Source organism: Suncus etruscus, chromosome 7 (assembly GCF_024139225.1).
Source record: "Suncus etruscus isolate mSunEtr1 chromosome 7, mSunEtr1.pri.cur, whole genome shotgun sequence".
NCBI lineage: Eukaryota > Metazoa > Chordata > Mammalia > Eulipotyphla > Soricidae > Suncus > Suncus etruscus.
In genome coordinates this window covers 87,664,535-87,685,964 of record NC_064854.1, presented here as the reverse complement: position 1 = coordinate 87,685,964, position 21,430 = coordinate 87,664,535, and the positions used below count along the sequence as shown (strand labels likewise).

At 45.2% G+C, this 21,430-nt stretch overlaps 1 protein-coding gene across 2 annotated transcripts in view; it reads right to left on the bottom strand.

Annotated features, from left to right (window-relative positions):
- The window catches only part of LOC126013659 (contactin-4), a 669,197-nt gene that overhangs the window by 106,897 nt on the left and 540,870 nt on the right, over positions 1-21,430 (bottom strand). Inside the window, exons 7-9 of one of the 2 annotated variants that reach the window (XM_049776827.1) lie at positions 13,115-13,312; positions 7,588-7,690; positions 4,508-4,692 (exon numbers count right to left, since the gene is read on the bottom strand). In XM_049776827.1, coding sequence (XP_049632784.1) covers positions 4,508-4,692; positions 7,588-7,690; positions 13,115-13,312 — 486 coding nt within the window. Of the gene's footprint in view, positions 1-4,507; positions 4,712-7,587; positions 7,691-13,114; positions 13,313-21,430 lie in introns of those variants that run through there. The other variant, XM_049776828.1, reaches the window with a different exon arrangement.

Sequence of the window (21,430 nt, the reverse complement as noted above, 5' to 3'; positions counted from 1 at the left end):
TTAAATGAATAAAGGTTTTCTGGTGCAGTTGAAAATTTTAAGGGCCTGACAAGGAAAATCTGAGTACAGTGGAGTTTAGAGAGGGACAGTGAGAAGACAATTCATGGGTGGATACCATCCTGAGAAAGCAACAGTAGCAGCAAGTGACCTCACACCCCCTCCCCCTGCCTCAGAAAAGGACAGACTGGATCCATACTTACTTAGGCCCTCAGCATAGTTGGTGGCTGTGGAGTGGGCTTCATTGTTACAATCTGGGAGACAGCTAGGAGTGGTGCCTACTCTAAAATGGCCTTGGGTAGAAACTCTGGGACCTGGTTCACCTAAATAACTCCAGCTATTCCCACCAACTCATCCAGCCATACCACTGCCTGCAGAGTCCAAGCACCTACACACATGGACTCTAGACACACTACTCATGTCTATACTGGAGAAAAAGTGGAAACCACATCCTGTACTTGGGCCTGATCTGAAAGTAAGGTATAATCCACTTGCTTACAGTGGCCTGCTTCCAGCCCAGCTGGTAGAGGACAAGCAGGAAGCAAGGAACAAGAGAGGAAGCCACCTCAGGGATAGGCAGAAAGTCTGTCTCAGGAGACTGATAGTTCACCTCAGGAAACAGACAGGAATTCCATTCCAATGATTGCCCCATGTCTCCCTTTAACTATGAAGCTCCCTCTGTGGCAGAAGGACCTGGCTGTGCTAGCAACAGCAGTTCTAGCCTCATCTCTGACTTGGGGTTAGTTACCATATAAGTATGCCTTATATTTTTTCATTTATGACAGTCATAGGTATGGGGCTAGGGTTGCAAATCATGCTTTTCATGAGTGAGTCCCTGGGTTTTACCTTCCATGCCCCCTTACCAAAATAAATAACTAAATAAGGGCAAATGTAAGTTCCTCCCAAGCCCATCCAACTTGACAGAATTTGGGCCAGGCACAATGCAGGATTAGCTCTCTCCATGGCCCAATGGTTTTCGAGTCCCACCAGGGTATAGGATCCCTTTCCCTCTAAGAGCTAGCTGTCCCTGAGCACAGGGCTAGGAATGAGCTGGGTGTTGCCCCAAAGCAACACCAAGAAGACAGAAATGAAAATAAAAGCAATCCTGAAGGCCTCCTGGGCAGGATGCTGGGAGTGCTCTTACTCTGACACCTGTTAAGCAGAGGAGAAATTTTACAATAGGCCTTAAGAATCAGGTGTCTTTAGTTCACACTTTATTCTTACAATGATGACTCTAATTCTAGGGTCTATTTGTGCAAAGAGAAAATGACTCTCAGACACAATGGAGTGGAAAGAGTAGCAATTATCAAGTGAATTAAGTCCCTTTGATGGGTCTCTCTCTTTCCTTTCGTCAGGAGCTTCAGGCTCCCTGCCTGCCTGCCTGTCCAGCAGAGGCAACCATGCATGGTAACAGCAACAAACAACTCTTCCCTGGATCCAGGAATTCTCAAGTAGCAGAGGGAATCCCCACAGGCTAATGCCTCTGTTCTTGAAAATTTAGGTACTGCCAATCCCCCAACACTTGTTCAATCCTGAGGTGTCAGAGATTAGCATGTAGTAGGGTAAGCCTGTGCTGCTTGCCCTGAGCTTGAAAGAAGCCCCAGTTTCCCCTTTCCAGATACAGTGAGCAGATCCATTTTTTACTGTACCCATCATATATATTTAAAACATTCTTTTTGTTTGTTTGTTTGTTTTGGGTCACACCCGGCGGTGCTCAGGGGTTACTCCTGGCTGTCTGCTCAGAAATAGCTCCTGGCAGGCACTGGGGACCATATGGGACACCGGGATTTGAACCAACCACCTTTGGTCCTGGATCGGCTGCTTGCAAGGCAAACACCACTGTGCTATCTCTCTGGACCCAAAACATTCTTGTCATTACCCAAGACCATACAATTCTATTCTGAGCTTTGGCTCCCTGGGAGTAGGCAATGCATAAGACAAATGGCCGCACTCAAAGGCTTAGATCAGCCAGACCACTCTCTAGGATCCTGGCATTCTTTGTAGCATTCTTGTCAATTGATAAGAAAATCAAGGAACTTTTTCTTTTCTCAAGGAACCTTTGAAAGCTTACCCAAATACTCAGTTTTTCTATTAACACCTCCCTACACACACACACACACACACACACACACACACACACACACACACACACACACACTTTTAACTTAGTCCAAATAAGTTGCTCCCCATGTGGGGAGATTCTTCTCCTTTCCCCTTTAGTTTCCAGTAAACTTTTCTACATTCTGAGTGTGAGCATTTTTTTTTTTGGTGGTTTTGGGTCACACCCGGCAGTGCTCAGGGGTTATTCCTGGCTTCAGGCTCATAAATTGCTCCTGACAGGCACGGGGGACCATATGGGACGCCGGGATTCGAACCGATGACCTCCTGCATGAAAGGCAAATGCCTTACCTCCATGCTATCTCTCCAGCCCCGAGTGTGAGCATTTTTAATACTCAGTATTTTCACTGAGCCTGAGAATCATGGACCAACACAGAGATGTGCCATTACTGCTCCTGCATCAGGCTGACACCATGTACATCACATCTTCTCTCTTGGACTCATTTTCCCTGATGTCTGAACCAGCTGCTCAGCTATGAGAAAGTCTAATGAGGTCCAGTACCAACTTTCTCTTTCATTCTTTCCCTTCTTCAGTCCAGGACATCATCTCTGCCCCCCTGACTGGTCCTGATGGGACCTGATTACTGCCCCTACACTGAGGGGTTTTCAAAGATGGAGTCAGACAAAAAATTCACCCCTTGCCATAATTTCCCAGTGCAGATGGGTACACCATTTCTCCCCCTGTTCCTGCAATGAGGTTCCCTCTTCCTCATCAGCTTCTTCTGTCTCAGGAAGATCCCACCACAGGGCCTTTGCATTTGCATGTCTCTGGACAGTTCAGGTCCATATGGTCAGTGCCAATACCCATACACTCCATGGTGAGGGTCTTGCCCTGTTCCTAGCCAGGCCCCATCAGTTCTCCTTATTCTCGTGATTTCCCCTCAGTGGCTTGTGGACCAGCTTGTTGTCTGTCAAACTCCCAGAAAATACAAGCCCCTGGGGGCAGATTCTGTCTGTCCCCCCCAACCTGGGAAAGATTGGGGACCATATTAGATCATATTTCTACCACCCACAGCTAGGCATGAAGCACTTTATCCCCAAAACATTCAAGCAAATGCTTAGGAAGTTTGATGCTGCCAACACCTGGGAGAGATAGAATAGGAAACAGGGGAGGAAAACAGGGTTTTCTTTCAGCTCTTAGCACTTTCCCAAACACAGCAGGACCTATGCCCTTCACACAAAGGCTTATCAATTAGAGAAAACAAAGACCTGGTGCACAAGGGTGGCACAGCTATGCCAGACCACCATGTGTGAAAGGACAGTGGCACAGAGGGGTGGCATGGAAGCACCCTTTGTCACATGTCAACCAGGTTCATGGACCTTTCAGCTGGCCTCTGTCTTCATGTGTGAGCTATGTGGGTATAGCCCTGATAGGCAAGCAGATTCTGGACTCCCCCGCCACTCCACCTGGATCCAACGTCGCTTCTGAAAACCTCTTGTTGCCACACACCAGTTTATGCTGCAAAACCTCAGACCAGAAGGATCAGTAGCAGGATCGGTACAAAAAAACTGATTATTGTGGTCACAGCTGTTGGAGAAATGAGGCTGCTGAAAGCTTTGCCTATTCTGGGCATATCATTTGAATATATCCATTGTTGTCTCTCTATACCATTCTAGAACGGTTTCCAATCTGGAATATTTATTTTTCAATACCCCAGATGGGTGGAACGCAGATGTGCTCTGATCTGTCAGAACTCAGTTTGCTCTTGAAAACCCTATCCAATGAAAGCCAGCTCTGATTTCACATGGACACTGGACAGGGTTTCCAGAAATGGACCCACTCTGGCCCACATATGCTGGGTTTGCATTTCTCTGCAATTGGATCCAGGCCCAAGAGAGCCTCGGGCGGGAGCAGCAGCTGTGCAGAGAAAATCTTTGGGGTGAGAGTGGTGCATCACTCTCCGCTTGGAGAGGAGCTAAATTTGGATAGTGTGCATTCTGTAATGTTCACGGCTCCACATAAAATTGCTAGCAAATCGGAACAATTACAAGGGATTAACACAAGCCCCTCCCACCCATCAACATTCAGATGAAGAAAAGCACAGAGCTTGAAAATAAATAAATAAATGAGGAGCAGGTGATGCAAAATTCTGTGTCAAGTTTGCAATTTGATGGCGGGAGGGAAAACAGTTGCTTTGCAAGTGTCTTCACACAACTTGATGTGTCACCCCCAACACATTGGCCTAATTCCTTCTTCTCTGCTCCCTCAACTCCTAAATTCCTGCCAACCTTGCTCTCTACAATACAATCCCCAGAGAATTCTAATTAAGAGGCAAACTCAGGAATTACTGTATATCTCCTATTTTACATGGAGGTATGACATTTTTTCCCCAAAATTTATTCCTCCAAGATCTGATGCACTCCCAGAGATGAGCTGGAATCACAAACTTACCATAAAATGTCAATTGGCCCCTTGCTATGTTTTTCCCTCTTGAATTTTCAGCCACACATTCATATAAGCCAGCATCCTCCTGCTGAAAGTTGGGGATCTCCAGAATCCCATTCGACTTGTGTCTTCTGGCTTTCTTGGCTATGGGTTTCCCATCAGCCCTTCTCCAGCTGATAGATGGCACTGGGCTGGGAGGAGAATAAAGAACTGAAGGGTGTGAACAAAGTGAAACAAAACGGCATCAGCACTGCAGCCTCTGCCTATCCTTGGTTCCTACCAGGCAAATTCCTGAGCTCAGGAATTCCCAGCGCCACTCCAGTGTGTGACAGAATGCTACAACCAATGCACTTTCAAGGTTGTATTTTTCTTAAAATCAGAGAACTTCTCTTTAACCAGGTAATCTATACTCTATGCTGGAGCATAATTGAAACATTTTTTTTTTGTTTTGGGGCCACACCCCAAAACTGGGCTTACTCCTGGCTCTGTGCTCAGGGATCACTCCTGGCAGATCCGGGAAGATCTGAGGGGACCAAATGTGGTGTTGGAGGTTGAACCTTGGTCAGCCACATGCAAGGGAAATGCCATCCCCCACTGTATTACCTACTCCAGCCCCAAAAAGGTTTATATAGATGTGTTCTGTTCTTCCTAGCATGTGTTTTCCTCAATCATGAGTCAACAAAGAAGCCTGAGTCAGTATCACCCCTGGAGTACATCAGAGGGACTGCAGGATCTTTCTTCCACCTCCACACTTTCTACCCTGAATCATGGAATATAGAAATGAATGTGCAGACATGAAGCAATCCATTAGGGGACATCTTGCAGAACTGTCCTTGGAACAGAAAAAGGAAGGAGTGAGCTGAGAGCATCTGCAGTTTCAAGAACTGATCACTTGTAGAAGATTCTAGAACATGTCCAAAGTATACAGAAAGGGCATGGCTGAGTACAAACATTAGTGATGTTGGGGATAACCAGAATTCTACTGACTGACTGCAACTTCCTAGCAGGGGATACACTTATTTTCTTATTTATTTTTCAGAAATATACATACACACAGAGAAGCAATCAGACTAAAGACTCACCAATCTTCTCTGGAAACCCCGAGATGGTGTTTAAAACATTAAAGCCATCGACTCAACTGCACTTGCTTCAGAAGAGTTTAAGTTCATTAGACAGACACTAGCTCTGCACAGAGGCTCCATCAAAAGCACATTATAGTCATCTTTGCCTTTGCTGAGCTCAGTGCTGACTTTGAGCCTCTGCAACAAGCATGCTCAGTGGTGCCTCGGCTGATGCAGGCAGCAGCTGGTTCCACAGACTCAAACACTCTCTGCATACTGGAGCAGCCCAATCTGAGGCTTTTGTTTTCCTTCTGGAGCTCTTTAGACAGCATGAATGGAATTTAATGCTTGGAACTGAGTGAGCAGTCTGGATGCCCTCTTCCTGTCAGGAAGGATCTGACTGGCCTCTTGCTATACCCGAGCCCAATGCACTTATACCCTTCGTATACTGCTCTCTCCTTTTCCTGGTTTGGGTCCCCCAACACACACACACACACACACACACACACACACACACACACACACACACACTACAATCTAACAAGCAGGACCATATGACGGAGCATGACCTTTATTCAGGGCATTTTCAATGTCTTACAGCTTATTTTACAACTTTACTTTTAATGTCTGTGTCATGCTCATTCATCATGACGATGAATTCAATGTAAGAAATGTTCAGGGCGTCAACTTTGGGCAGGGTGGGGCCATCCTGCATGGGGACAGGATTAGCACTACAATGTAAGGGGTCATGGCCTGGGAGCAAGGAGAGTATGGCCTTCTATTTGACAGAAAATAAAATGACTAAAGTGAAATATGCCATTGGGTACTGGCGAGCATGTATACACACACACACACAGACACACACACGCCCGCACACACATACACACACACACATGCAATTTGCTGCAACATAAATGAAACTGGAGGACATTGTGCGAAGTGTAGTAAAACAGAAGCACAAGGACAAATATCAGATGTTCTTACTGATTTGTGGTATCATGGATAAAATGACAAAAGAATGGACAGCATCAAAGGTGAGCAAAGCCCTGACTCCAGATTACAGAAGCACTTCAGAATGCTGGGAGGAGAGAGATAGGGGAAGTGAGAATAGGTCTGGAGGTAACAGGAGCAAGGCTGGGGCCTGAGTTCCTTGCTGGTAAAGAGTATATTTGTCTTTATAAATTTAAACTTCTAGATTCCCACTTGTGTAAGTCCCACCCAAACTCCGATAATTAAAACTTGAAAGCATGTCCATTGGAGATGGGAGAGAGCCTAGGTCAGGGGAAGGTGCTGACTGGTGGTGTGATTAGGCTGGAATCCTGTCTGGCTCAGACTGTAAATTACAGTGCCTAATGTTGTGGGAGGAGGTGTAGAGTGACATGGGCAGGGCTAATGTCCATGCAGTGGACTGAGGGAACACTGGCATAGAGACAGTCTGGGGCTCGGTTGTGGACTGCAGCTGGGTGTAGTGCCTGGCATCCTGGCTCCATATGCAGGATCCAGGGATTGTCGTGTTGGGATGCTCTGTGCCCTCTTTTCCAGCCCTGCACTCCAGGGCTCAGCTACTCTTTATGTTGCTCCTCATATGATCTTCTGAGGGACTAATGATAGCCTCCTTATGAGTGATGATAGGGGTACCACAGCATAGGAAGTAGCTCTGGAGTCCATGTCTTGCTAGTCCTCTGCAGAGGATGAGTGTTCACATGGAGACCCAACCAGAGCAGAAAATGTCTATAGAGGAGACATTTCTGGAAAAATCCTAGCAAAGTGTGGTGTGCATTGGAATGGACCAACATCAAGCTCACCTAACCTGCTGTACATCTGGGCTGGTCAGGACATGGCCAGTCTCCCTGAAATGCACTGTCTGCCCTAATCCTGTGCCTTCTGCAACTAGAAGTGGGTGAGCAGACCAAAGGAACATGCAGAGGGGCCAAAAGGAAGGGCTGGCTGGCTTTGGGGTCATTCTAGGCAGTACTCAGGACCAGGTTAGCAGAGACAGAACCAGGCAGAGAGGGACAGACTTACTTGCCCAGGGCAAAGCACTCCAGCCGGGCACTGCTCCCTCGGGCAGTAGGCACTGTGTCCGGGAACTGCACTTCAATCTTCGGCTCGTATTCACCCATTGCGCCTGTGAGGGAACAAAGCAGTTCACTGTGGATGATTGCTGGGAAGCTTTTGTGGGGAGGATTCTTTTATTCAAGTGGGATCATACAGCTCCTCCTAGTGCAGTCCCCTCTCACCAAGGAGCCACACTGGTAGCCACCACCTGAGCTATGACTAACTTCCCCATAGAAACTGTATAGCTCAAATGCTTGGCACAGCTATTATAGTCTGTCCCTAGGGTCTCCTGATCAAATTTTGTGCCACCCTGGGTGACTGGTAACCAGGTGCCTGAAACTCCAGCAGCAGTAATCATGTGTAGATGGTCTCATCTGCTGTTGAAGCCTCTGTTTTGCATGTGTCCTCAACTCCAGTCAGCAACAGTTTACTGGACTCACTGCGCACACTGGGAACCCCTCACTTTCCTCTGGTTACATAAGGCAGGCTACATTTTTTTTTGACTGTTTCTTTTCTTTTCACTCAGCCTTTATTTCCATATTGAAAGCTCACAGTAGGGGCCCGGAGAGATAGCACAGCGGCGTTTGCCTTGCAAGCAGCTGATCCAGGACCTAAGGTGATTAGTTTGAATCCCAGTGTCCCATATGGTCCCCCGTGCCTGCCAGGAGCTATTTCTGAGCATAGAGCCAGGAGTGACCCAAGAACCAAAAAAAAAAAAAAAAAAAAAAAAGCTCACAGTAGGCACACCTTATTTTTTAGAAAAACAGACTCCTTGGGACATGTCCCACCATTCCTTGTTCCCACTGCCGGGCCTCTAGGTACACAGGAATGACACCTGTTGGCTAGGGCAGAAAAAGGCCAGACAGTTCTGGGCTACACGAAATAGCTCCAGATCACTCCTGCATGGTCAAACAGAAGCCAGAAGCACCTCGCCCCCACTGAAAACCTCCTACACACTCACTCACCTCCCACCTAGGCAGGGCCCCTCTTCTCCCTTCTCCAATACTCAAACTTATGTCTGGAAATGTGCTTTCCAGAACACAACTCAGTACTTTTATTAGTGAGATCTAGAAACTCTTTGAGGCTCCAAGTTCTGGAGACTGAGATTCCATTTTCCTCACATACCACAAGATGGAACTTTTGAGGAGCTCAGTCACTACCTGTCCAAGGAGTTAGGGTCCTGAGACATAAAATGAGACCAGCAAAGACTGTTCACAAAGTATCACACAGCCCTTGTTCTGGGAGACATTCTCCCAAGGCAGCTTTCATGTGATTGAGAGCTGAGGCTAGGGCAAAGGTTATGATGGCAGAAGGGAGGATGAGATGGAGCCACTGCCTGGAGTTCTCTTCAGACATGAAGTGTAGGAACAGGAAATGATGTCTCCTTGGCACATGGAAGGCCAAGGTGAAACTTAGGAGCTGGAATTCCTAGGGTATGGCAGCTGGAATCCCTAGGATAGGGTGTTGCATGTCACTCACCCCACAGCCCTGACTGTACCCCTAAACCCTACTATATTCTTTCTCAAGTGGGATTTGTAGCCCTTTACTGTAACCACAGAAGCACAACCAGGCTGCCTTGTTCCTATGTTTCCTCTAATGGGAAGTTTTGCTTCTGAATCTCTAGAGATATAGGGTGAGGGGATGGGGTGGGTCTATGAGCTCAAGCCTGAGTTACAGGGTGAGAGAGCAAATGCTTCCACACCCACAGTGCTCATAGCTCTCCTGACTGCAAAGGATCAGGTAGGGGAATGGGTTGTGATTGAACTACATTGAGAAATACTACTGAAATCATTTGCCTGTAGAGTGAAGACATTTGGAAAGAAGGAACATCACTCTTGCTTCCAAGGACCAACTCATGTGTTTGAGAGTGTGTGTAATCACATATGCCTACAGCAGGTGAGAGCCGCTTCATGTCATAACGATGTGGGAGAACCTGGTCTAACTATGGTTTCACTTCTCCTTTAGGAAGATTCTCAGACATGCTGTTGGATCACTGCTATGAATGCAGAGACCCACCCAGATTAGAGTAGGCCATACTAGTCTAGGAGCCAATGAGTGAAACAAGGACCAGGTGGAACAAAAACCAGTGTCCAGTTAGCCAGCAGGACACAGGAATCATGGTAGAGGGCTACTGCCTACTGGAGTGCTTTGTGTACCTGACATTCCCCCATGCCTGGACTCATTCTCCTTCACCTTCATGACCCATTACTCTCTTTGGCCATTCTAGAAGAAGTTGGAACTGTGACCAGATAGAACAAAACCTGCTGGGATGCTACTGTAAGAGATTTCTTGGGTAGTTCTGCTTGGTCCAATTCTTTGAAATTTGTTTGGGAATACAGGAGCTGGGGACTCGGGGGCAGAGTCAGGAGATGAGTTGGTAACATGGCAGGCTTGCAGTTGGGGTTCAATGTTTTCTGTTTAAAATCTTTTCTTGAGTAGATTTTAAAAAATCCCTCTCAACACAAATAGAAACTTCTCCTCAGATTAATGCTGAAGGCTCTGTAGTAATGGAAGCTGGCCTGCGATGGTACCAGCAAAAAGGTATTATGGGGTCATTTCAGGGAATTGCAGGGAGCAGGACAAGGTCACAGTGCTTGGAACCCAGATCTGACTCTCCTCTTAGTTCCCAGAGCCAAAAACCGCCACTAACATTGAAGTTTCCACCTTCCTCTGCAGCCTAATTCTTCTAAATTTTCTGGACTTAACAGCTAACACAGATAAGAGAATCTAACCAAGAATTATGGGATATGTAGGAAAGTTAGAAAAGTGAAGTAATTGGGGCCGGTGAGGTAGCGCTAGAGGTAAGGTGTCTGCCTTGCCAGCGCTAGCCAAGGAAGGACCATGGTTCGATCCCCCAGTGTCCCATATAGTCCCCCCAAGCCAGGGGCAATTTCTGAGTGCTTAGCCAGGAGTAACCCCTAAGCATCAAATGGGTGTGGCCTAAAAAAAAAAGGAAAGTGAAGCAAACAGTCAAAATGGGACATTCTAAGGAGTGAAGAGAATAAATATGTGTCATGATAGGTGGTAAGTCCTGAGGCGCTGGGTATGGCCCCCAAACACTGGAGCATCAGTGAGCACCCTTTGCATTTGGGAGGATGGTCTCTAGGGTTCTCTGTCATGATCTTGGCCAGATATTTCTAAACCAGATTCCTGTTAAATAGTGTGAAATATTCTTTTACCTGCTCACAGGATCAAGTGCGGTCTAGGACTGCTCCAATTTCCTGCATGAAAAGCCTGTGCTTCAGCCCTTTGAGCATTTTTCCAGCCTACTACCTAATTTGAAAATATGGTATTTGTTTGTTTTTAAGGTTTTAGGAACACACTTGGCAGTACTCAGGGCTTACTACTGACTCTGTATTCATGGATCACTCCTTTCAGTGTTCAGAGGACCATATGGGCTGCTGATATTTGTTTGTTCTTAAGGTTTTAGGAACACACCTGGCAGTACTCAGAACTTACTGCTGAATTTGAACTCATGGATCACTCCTGACAGTGTTCAAGGGACCATATAGAATCTGGGTTGACAGCATGCAAGGCAAGTGCATGCAAGGCAAGTGTCTTTACCTATATGCTATTTTTCCAGTCCCTAAAAAGATGATATGTGATATCTCAGTGAAGAGTTAATTATATGATACTTGTAATTTATTTCCACCATTTCTTTATAAATCATCATAGACAATAAGCTTCAGAGGTCAGTGCCATGCCCCAACTTGACAGGTGAGCAAACATCTGTTGGGTTCAGTCAGACTGAGGGCCAGTCATACTGCCACTGAGCTGGATGCTGATTCTAGATGTCCAGGTCCTCTCAGGACCTATCTAGAGCCAGTACTGGGTTAGGAAAGAGGAAAGTGTGTGCTTGGGCTGATCTCAGTTCTGTGAGAGGAAGTGATACCTTTATGATAGTGATCAGCCACTCCATTTACCCAGTCCAGTCCTGGTGAGCCTGGGGCAAGAATACCCTCTGTCTGTTTGTGTTCTTCTGTGCACACACATCCCAATAACCTGGTGAAGACTGGTGGGAGAAGCCCCTAGAGCAGGGGTCTCAAACTCACAGCCCATGGGCCATTTGCGGCCCTCCATACAACATTCCCTAGAGGAATCTTTTTTTGTTTTAGTTGTTTGGGTCATACCTCCCAATGTTCAAGGCTTACTACTGACTTTGCACTCAAGGATCACCCCGACTTTGCCTCCTGTGGCCCCCAGGTAAATTGAGTTTGAGATTTCTGCCCGAGAGCCTCCAGCATCACAGAGGATGGATGAAAGATTTTCACCAGGTACCACTCAGAGGAATGCAGAACAAACTAACTGGGGGACAGAATGTTCTAAGAAAGAAATAGTCCTCCCCTGAAGATAAGCCAGACAGGGCAGAGAAATAAAATACCCAAGTAGCAGACTTTTGTTGGTGTCAATCTGGAATGTTGACCCCAAGTTCCAGAGCCTCAATTTAGCCCCGCCCGGGGTCCTTTCTCTACTTGTCAGCACCTGACTCTGGGCCCGAAGCAAGCACACATCCTAGCCTCAGATCATTTTGGGCAAAACTGATGGAGGCTACAGATAAGCCTAGAAATATCCCCATAGAATCATGATGGGGTACAGTCCCCATCAAAGCAGCTTAGTTTGCCCTGTAATCCACCATGGGGAAACCATGCTTGTTACCATAGATACAGAAGTTATCTTGATCATTGCAAATTCCTCTCTGGGCACAGACACTAAATGGCATTAAGTGGAGACTAAGCAGATTGCTCACATCACTCCTCCAGTGGACACAGTGAGAGTCAGGGAAGATCCAGAAAGGGAGTCCTTGCTGTGATGTCTCACTAAATCCACAGCCACTAAGACCATGTGGAGATTAGCTATTAGATTTCTTTTTTTTTTTTTTTTTTTTGGTTTTTCGGGCCACACCCGTTAGATGCTCAGGGGTTACTCCTGGCTACGCACTCAGAAATTGCCCCTGGCTTGGGGGGACCATATGGGACGCCGGGGGATCAAACCGTGGTCCTTTCCTTGGCTAGCGCTTGCAAGGCAGACACCTTACCTCTAGCGCCACCTCGCCGGCCCCAGATTTCTAATGAGTTTTTCAAAATGGACTCATGGCATTATATCTTAGGAAAGGGGAGGAAACACAAAAATCTAATACTGAAAAGACCTGAATTTATTTTAAACTTCAGGCAATAATGCCTTGTGTGCCAAGAACATAACACCATTTTGTATTCAACCTGTGATCTCTCTCACTCACACAAACATTCACACACGCTGTCACACACACATACATACATTCATACATCACACTTCCCTATGCATTCATACTCACAAACAGCATGACAGTTATATAGTCCCATACTCATACTCACACTCTCACAGGAGCATGTGGACACATGAACACACACTTAGTCACCACTTGCTAACATACCCCCATATGCACACACTCACACTCATATACTCACACATGTGCACACATATATTCACACAGAGCAAAAGCCTTGAAGACACTGACCATCGTTTCTCAGCCTGAGTGGTGTAGGTGGCCCCAGGACCTTGTGGTTTGTCACGGTGTTTGTGACCACACAGGTGTAATTGCCGACGTCAGACTTCTCCACCTTGGCGATGTACAGATTCCCGGTCTCCTGAGAGACGAAGCGGCGGCTGTCCTGGGTGGAAGGGTACTCATTGAAGATCCAGGCATAGCTCAGCTCTAAAAGCAAAAGGAGGCATCGTCACAGGCCAGTTACTGACCCCTAAACTCCTGAGGGGCTCCTGATCACCGCCATCAAGTGGCCACTTTGCAGCTCCCAAGTCCAAGCAGAAAGGTCCCTGAGCATGGGGTAGATGACAGGCCTAGGCTGAGTGAAATAAATCACTGAGAGAAATAACAGACTTTCTACATGTGAGGTGGAAGGAAGCGAAGCAGGAACAGTCAGTGACCAGCAAGCACGTAGTGAGACTGCCCACAGCACTGAGGTCCCACACCACTGAGGGTGGAGAGAAGGGCCCAAGGACTACAGTAAGAGGGTCGTATATCATCGGTGCTTGCCAAGTAGTCACAGACTCTCTGAGGTTCCTCTAATCATGTATAGCCACAGAAGCTGCCTCAAGGATCCTAGAGATGAATGGAGACATGACAGCTAGGAGATGCTGAGTCATAGAAACAGCACAGACAGTTTCTGGTGGGAATTCCACACCCCACCTCAACCCATGGACAGGGTTGATGTTCCTACACAGATCACAGACCAGGCACTTCCCTCCCTGGGAACTCAGGGTTTCATAGTGACCGTTGTGGTGCCCCATGATTCCTGGGTGTGCTCACACGTTTGCTCCTTTCTCAATCACCTAGAACTAGGCCGGGAGGATCAAAGTTGCCTCTCTAGGCACTCTCAGTGACAGACACCACCATTAACCCGCCTTTGCTATCTCATACTGAGACTTATCTCCACTTAAACCCCACAATTTGGTGAGGTGACAATTCAATACTTAAGTGAATATTTGTTAAATGTACACTGAGCAACTGACTGACAAGATTTACACAAATGTAAATCATTGTTTTATAATTTTTCACTTTTTGATTTTAGAGCCAAACCCACTGGTGCTCAGAGGCTACTCCTGGCTCTACATCAAGAGACCACTCCTAGGACCATATAGGGTGCTGGGAATCAAACCCTGCTAGGCCATGTGCAAGTCAAGTACCTTTCCCACTGCTGCCCTATGTCTCTATTTTAAGTAATTAGCTTAAAAGTGTTGTTCTTTCTACAGGATAGATGACAGAGTGTCAGGTAACAAGCAGAATCATTATAAACCTTCCCTAAAAGAGCCAGAACCAGTGAAACCAGAGCCAGTCATCTCTGAGAGTTTCCTTGTAAAATCTCAATTGTTCCTAAGAATGAAGATGTTCATGAATGCTCACATGAGTTGAACTTCCAATTTCATGGAAAAAATGTGGCAGCACAAACTTCAACAGCTGTTGCAGCAGTGCTCCAAGGGTGCCAACATGGTTGCAGGTTCATCTCCATTGCACCAAGAAACTGAGCACCCCATTGTTTCCCCAAGTTTCCTAGGAGGCACCAGAGAGTCATGGAAGAAAATAGAAGCAGCCAGAATGTGCGCGTAGTTTGGAGCTGCTGAGGTGCTGCTCCTAGTCAAGAATCCTGGGCTCCACAGTGGATGGTCTGGTGTTCCTCCCCTTAGAGAATGACCATGGTGAACAAAAAGATGTATTGGGGTGGTGGTGACCTTCATGTACACTGTGCCATTAACCTCAGTCACCAAAGGCACACCACAAAATGGTCTCCATAATCATTGTCTGCTTTCACTCAAAAGAGGGGTCCTTTGGGTGCCCCCCCTTTCTTACTATACTATGTTACTTACACAGACATTATTGGAGACAGATATAATTATGTTTATGGAGAATAGCTAATCATCCTATTTACTCATGTGCCTGTAATTGTAAGCAGCCCCATGCTGGTGTCAAGAGGGTACTCTGTGTAAACAGGCAAGTGCTTCCCAGCAAGCCAGCCATCTGCTTCCTTCAGAAAAGACCCTCTGGGGACAGAACAGGCCCCCAGAAAGGCTGAAAAGGGGGGCTTTGGGGGTGGTCTTTCCTCTTCACCTAGATTGAGAAACCCAGATTTGCAAAAAAAAAAAGTCATTCTGAGCTCCTCCAGTCTTCTTTCAGCCCTGGCAAGTTCTGGCTCCTCCATGAGCTTGTGGGAAGGTCACTCATCAGGCAACAGCCCCTGCATCTTAGAACTTGGGACCTGACCAGCCCCATGCATTGACTTTCCTAGTGCATGTAGAGGCATGTTTCCTGATGACCAGGACTTACCTATTCTGTGGCTTGTCTAATTGAACTTGAATGACCAGGAATATCAAAGCTCTAAACTACAGTATAAGGAAGGCATTTAATGCTCTCATGCTCATGATCTTGACATAGGAATGAAGAGACAAGGAAATGTGGCCAGAACACGATGGTGGGTAAGTATTTTAGCAATTGCATATTTGTCAGTGAGTTAGTCCTTTGATGTGAAATTGGAGATTACATTTAATGCACAGACCACAGGATCTATTTACATACAAACTAGAGCCACAGAGAGAAGACAGGGGTTTAGACACTTGCCCTGCATAGAGCCAAACCTGGTTTCACCATAGGCATAGCCTGGTTGGAGCCTGCATGCACCCCTGGGGTGGCTCAACACCCTCCCAATAATAATGAATTATGTGGGCTTTGTGATCCAGAACTGCACATTGTCCAAAGTCCTGGGAGAAATGGTCACCTATGTTTTTTCCAGCTGAGTGGGAAATTTTAGTATGCACTTCCCTAGTGCATGTAAAGGTATGTAATGGACTCCATCGGCACATCTCCTATCCCAGGACCCACACATGGTATTTCTCAAACACCCATGCATCAGTTCCCAAGCTTAGTCAGCAAAAGCCTGAAGTGGCAGAATAATTTCATTTTACAAAGTGGTAGAATGATTACAGTTCACCCACAGGAACAGGAAGCATAACCGGAAGATTATGAACTGCCTCAGGGGTCTGAGAAAACCTTGCACTAACCACAAAAAAGGACAAAACATTGATTAAACTTGCAATCAGTTTCTGGAACTTTAACCCTGGAGCCAGGAACTGGACAGAGCATCTCAATGGAGTGCAAAGGGGGATTAGAGTCTTGGAGAAAAAGTGCAAACCAGCAAGTTCTTCTGGAAAACTCTGAGCTCTGTGTGCAGAGCTGCCCCTCCAGGCCCACTGCCTTTGTCCAGTGAGGATGTCTTTTTACAAAGATACCGCTGGCTTTTTCTCTATCACAAAACAAGATGACACCTTCATTTTTCTGGGGTGACATGGAATAGAAAGGAATGGAAACCTGAACATCTTTGCAGGCAAAGCAGGAAGGAAAGGTTCTCAGCTGCCTGCTCATCCTGCTTCGTCCTGTCAAAGTAAGCAGATTCCTAGACTGATAATGATAGTGAAAACTGTTCTTTCTTCTGGAAAGTAGGGTGTACCATGCTCCTAAAGATAGAGCAAGTCTTATTTTCTTGGACAACGGAAAACACTACATCCCCCTGCTTTTATAAGAACAAAACTAGAATACATGAGCTGTTCCAGGATTTTGCAAAGCAAATCAATAAAACTGAGTTCTCGTGCATAGCAGCCCATGGAACCATCTCCCTGCCTTCCACTTGCTGAGGGACTTCTCGGTAATATTTATGCTTCTTCAGACTTGACAGATTTCTTTAGATAAGTTTCCACACCCCAATTGCTCTGGAAGTGATAGAAAATTGCTGTCCCATTGGCAATTTGAAACAATTGAGTAAACAGTCTTGGAGGGTGGTGTTGAGTATAGGCATCAAAGCACAGTTGGAAATCACTGATGTTTGGATAGTGATTCTAGGAGCCAGAGTGATAGCACAGCAGGTAGAGTATTTGCCTTGCATGCTGCTGACTTGAGTATGACCCCCAGCATCCCATATGTCTCCCGAAACCTTCTAGGAGTGATTTCTGAGTGCAGAGCCAGGAGTAACCCCTGAGCATTTCTGGGTGCATCCCCCAAAAGAAAGAATGTGATTTCATCCAACTCTGCCCTTAGAACCAAGAACCTCAAATACAACTTTTTCTAACTGCCTTTTTGCTCCAGAATACAGAGGTTTTCTTATTCCTTGAAAACAGTTATTGAACTATTTCATTTTCAGATACATTTTGAGTGAATCCAACTCTATTGGAGACTGCAGCAGTTCCTGGCTTGATCTCTCCTTGCAGCTTTAGTTATCTTTATTAATGCTCTCCAGCTTTCACCAATAGTCTTTATTTGTGTGTGTGTGTGTGTGTGTGTGTGTGGTGCTCCCCAGAAATGCTCAGTAATGCCACTCATCCAGCTTGGAATAGTAAGTGTAATGACCCAGAGATGTTGGGCCGTCTGGCCCTGTAGTACTGGGGATCACACCTGGGGGTTTGGAGTGGCACTGCAGGTCAATGCAAGCATCTGCAGATGTAGTCCTGCTTGGGCTCTGCAATGCTGGTATTACCTGGACAATGTGCTGCCAGGGCTCAGGCTGAGGTTAGTCATAAGCAAAGCCTATGCCTTAACCCCTGAACTGAGAAACCCCCTTCCTCAATACTTAAAGTTTTCCATCTGTACAGAACCTATGTCCAAATCCTTTAACTTTACAGAACTGAAGTCTGAAGAAGCACTTGGCCTGGGAAAGAGCAAAGTTGGCTGCAGAGAGCCAGTTCAGCAGGAAGACACAAGCTCCTCCCAGCATCCACAGGAAACAGGATGGATGTGCTCCCCTCTGTCTATAGAAGGAGAAGACCAAAAAAACCTCTGCATTTACATGAAGCTATAGGTATATCACAACACCCAACATGGTGAGCCAATAAGTGAGCAAGGTGGGATCCATAAGGCCAGTATTTGTTAAAAGTCACACAGGTCATGATTGATTGGCAAGGTTGAGGCTTTTAGACATATACACACACCCTGACATACAAGCACATCATCCATGCAAACATGTTTGTACATGTGCAATCATGCAGACCTACACACACATAATACAAGCATCACTTAACCCTGAATGACAAAGAGCAATGATGTATAGAAAAAAAAAAAAAAACAGAAAGAATGAACAGGCTGGAACCATGAATTCCTGTTCTTGCGCTGCAATCATTTTCACATTGAGAAATGCCTCTGGCTGCAGGACAAACTCTGTATCTTCAAATTCTTTCTCAACAACTACCCATTGTGCACAGTGTTGCAGAGTTGAATTCAAACAAGTTTATTTGTTTGTTTGGAACTAGAAGATGTGAAAAACATGACTTAAGTCATTTTCCAAATGAAATAGCTTGCAAAAGCATTAGTTGGTTTCCTTGCTCACTGCACAGGCATGGAGCATGTATCTGGCAGCTCTCTGAGCACTGGGTGGGACAGCAAAGCTGGGAGGAAGTCTTGATGGGGGAAGGACCCCCATGGCAGGGAGGATCCTGGCCTGGGTGTCACTGCTGGGCTTCAAAATAGGCTTTAGTGTCAGGGTAGAACTGTCCCCGCAGTGGTCTAGTCTAGAAAACTACGACTACAGAGGGATTTTCTGCTGCCCACAATGAACTAATCAGCACACTGGAATGCTGACTTTCTGTGACTTGGCCTTTTCCATGGAGTACTTGGTTAAGTGCCTTTATCTTTAAGTAACCAAGGGTCAGGGCAATGCTTTAAATAGTGAGTATTTAAACTTAAAGTAGAAAAGAGCTGTGTGCTGTCCACAAAACAGGCAGGGGGGTTTGAGGGGAGATTTGGGCAACCACCCCAAGGGTGACTCCAAACCCAGATAACAGTGCTTACATTGAGACATTAAGTGCTTGTTCTAAAGTCACATGGGATCTGTGATCCAGAGAACAGCATATTGGGAGGTATCTGAGCAATTGCCATCAGCAGGACCAGACCAAAGCAATATAGCACCTGAGGTCTAAGCAGATGATCCAAAGGACACTAACATCCCTTCATAATGGATCTTAAAATGCCTAATACCAAATTCCTGCTGTGTGCTTTGGCACATAGCAGGCACTGTGAACTGGATCTTCTCTGCTGTGTCTTGGACTTTGAACCACAATGCCCAGATCATTCCCTCAGGGCACTCTTCAGAGGTGAGCTGTCCCCACTTACATAAAGTGGAGGCTGAGGAGCTGTTCCACTTCATGGCCTCCCACATACCCTAGCCAATGAACTCCAGCACAACATGTAGAAAACATCACACTACAAGTGTGACAAAGAGGAAACAACACAGGCCAACACCATGATAATGAGAATGATTATGGCAGCTCTGATGACCCAAAAAGTGCCAACCATCTATTTAGCCTCTTAGATAAGAAGTTTAGAGAAGAAATATGGAGGATCCTCATAGAAATCAAAGTAAGCATGGATCAAGCTGAACAAAACACAAATAAGAATCAAGAGGATATGAATACAGAAATCAGAAAATTCCAAACTGAAATAACAGGACTGAAAAACTCAGTAGACAAAATGAAAACCTCACTGGAAACCTTCTCCAAAAGAATAACAGCAGCTGAGGACAGAATCAGTGAGCTGAAAGATGAGATACATAACAACTCCATTCAACAGAAGAAATTGGAAAAGAGCCTTAAAGCAAATGCTCAGACAATGGAAAAATCCTCAAATAATGTGAACAGATGGAAATAAAAGTCTTTGATAAACTCAACAGAAACAATGTAAGAATCACTGGAGTACCAGAGACCCAGAAAGAAAATCCCCATGAAGAATCAGCAGTCAAGGACATAATTGCAGAGAAACTCCCAGAGCTAAAGAATGCATACAACCAAATCCTGAATGTTTGAAGAGTACCAGCTAAAAGAGACCTAAAGAAAAGCACTCCAATACATATCCTAGTCACAAATGAATCCCAAAGATAGGGGTAAAATATTAAAAGCTGTAAGATAAAGAAGGGAAATTACATTCAAAGGAGCATCCTTAAGATTTACAGCAGATCTGTCACAAGAAACCCAAAAGGCTGGAAGGCAGTGGTTGGATATACTAATAAAAGTCAACAAAATGAATGCTTCGCCTAGAATCTGCACCCAGCCAAAGTCAAGTTCAGGCCTGAAAAAAGTATACATAGATTCATGGAAAAACAACATCTCAGAAACTTTACAGACAAAAACTATCCTTAAAGTACAAACTTAGAGGTCTACTTTAAGACAAGACAAACCAACAGGCACACCATACTCCTTTATAGATGACACTAAACCCCATAACAATTATCTCTCTCAATGTCAATGGATTAAGTGCATAGTTAAGAGACATAGAGTGGCAAAATGGATCAAAAAGCTGAATCAAAAATTCTGCTGCCTACAAGACACACATCGAATAGTCAGAACAAACTTAGACTCAAAATCAAAGGTTGGAGGACATCCATCCAAGCAAACAACTCCCTTAAAAAGTTGCAGTGGCCATATTAATATCAGATGACACAAAATTTAGATTCAGAAAATTTATAAGAGACAAAGATGGACATTTGTAATAATCAGAAGATATATACAACAGAAAAAAATCTCATCTTAAACATGTATGCACCCAATGAGGGACCAGCAACATATTTAATACAATTGTTGACAAATCTCAAAGAAGACATCAATAGCAATACAATATTAGTGGGAGACCTCAGCAATGCCCTGTCACCTCTTGATAGGTCAACCAGGAAGAAACCCAACAAGACTATATTATCTATTGAAGGATAAATGAAAGAAAGTGGCCTAGTAGATATATATAGGGCATTCCATCTACAGAAAACTGGATACAACTCTTCTCTAATGCACATGGGTCATTCAACAGGATAGAAGATTTGCTGGCCCATAAAACATACCTCCATAAAATCAAGAGGAAAGAAATTTTACAGCTATCTTCTTCGATCACAATGCACTGATATTAGTCATGAACTACAAAGAGACACAAAAGAAACACTTTAACACCTGAAAATTAAACAGCTCACTACTGAACAGTGAGTCAGAGATGAAATCAAAGAGATAATCAAAAGAATCCTGGAAACAAATGCAAATGAAGATACAAATGATCAAAATGTATGGGATACAGCAACAGTAGTTCTAACAGAAATATTTATAGCTTTGCAAACACACATCAGGAAGGAAAAAGGAACCTACATAAATAGCTTAATAACACAGCTTATAAAATTAGAAAATGATCAAAAAATGAACCAAAATAGGGAGGCAGAAAAAAAATAACAAAGCTTAGGGAAGAAAACAATGAAGTGGATACCCACCCCCCAAAAAAAAAAACCAATCCAAATGATCATAAAGTTGA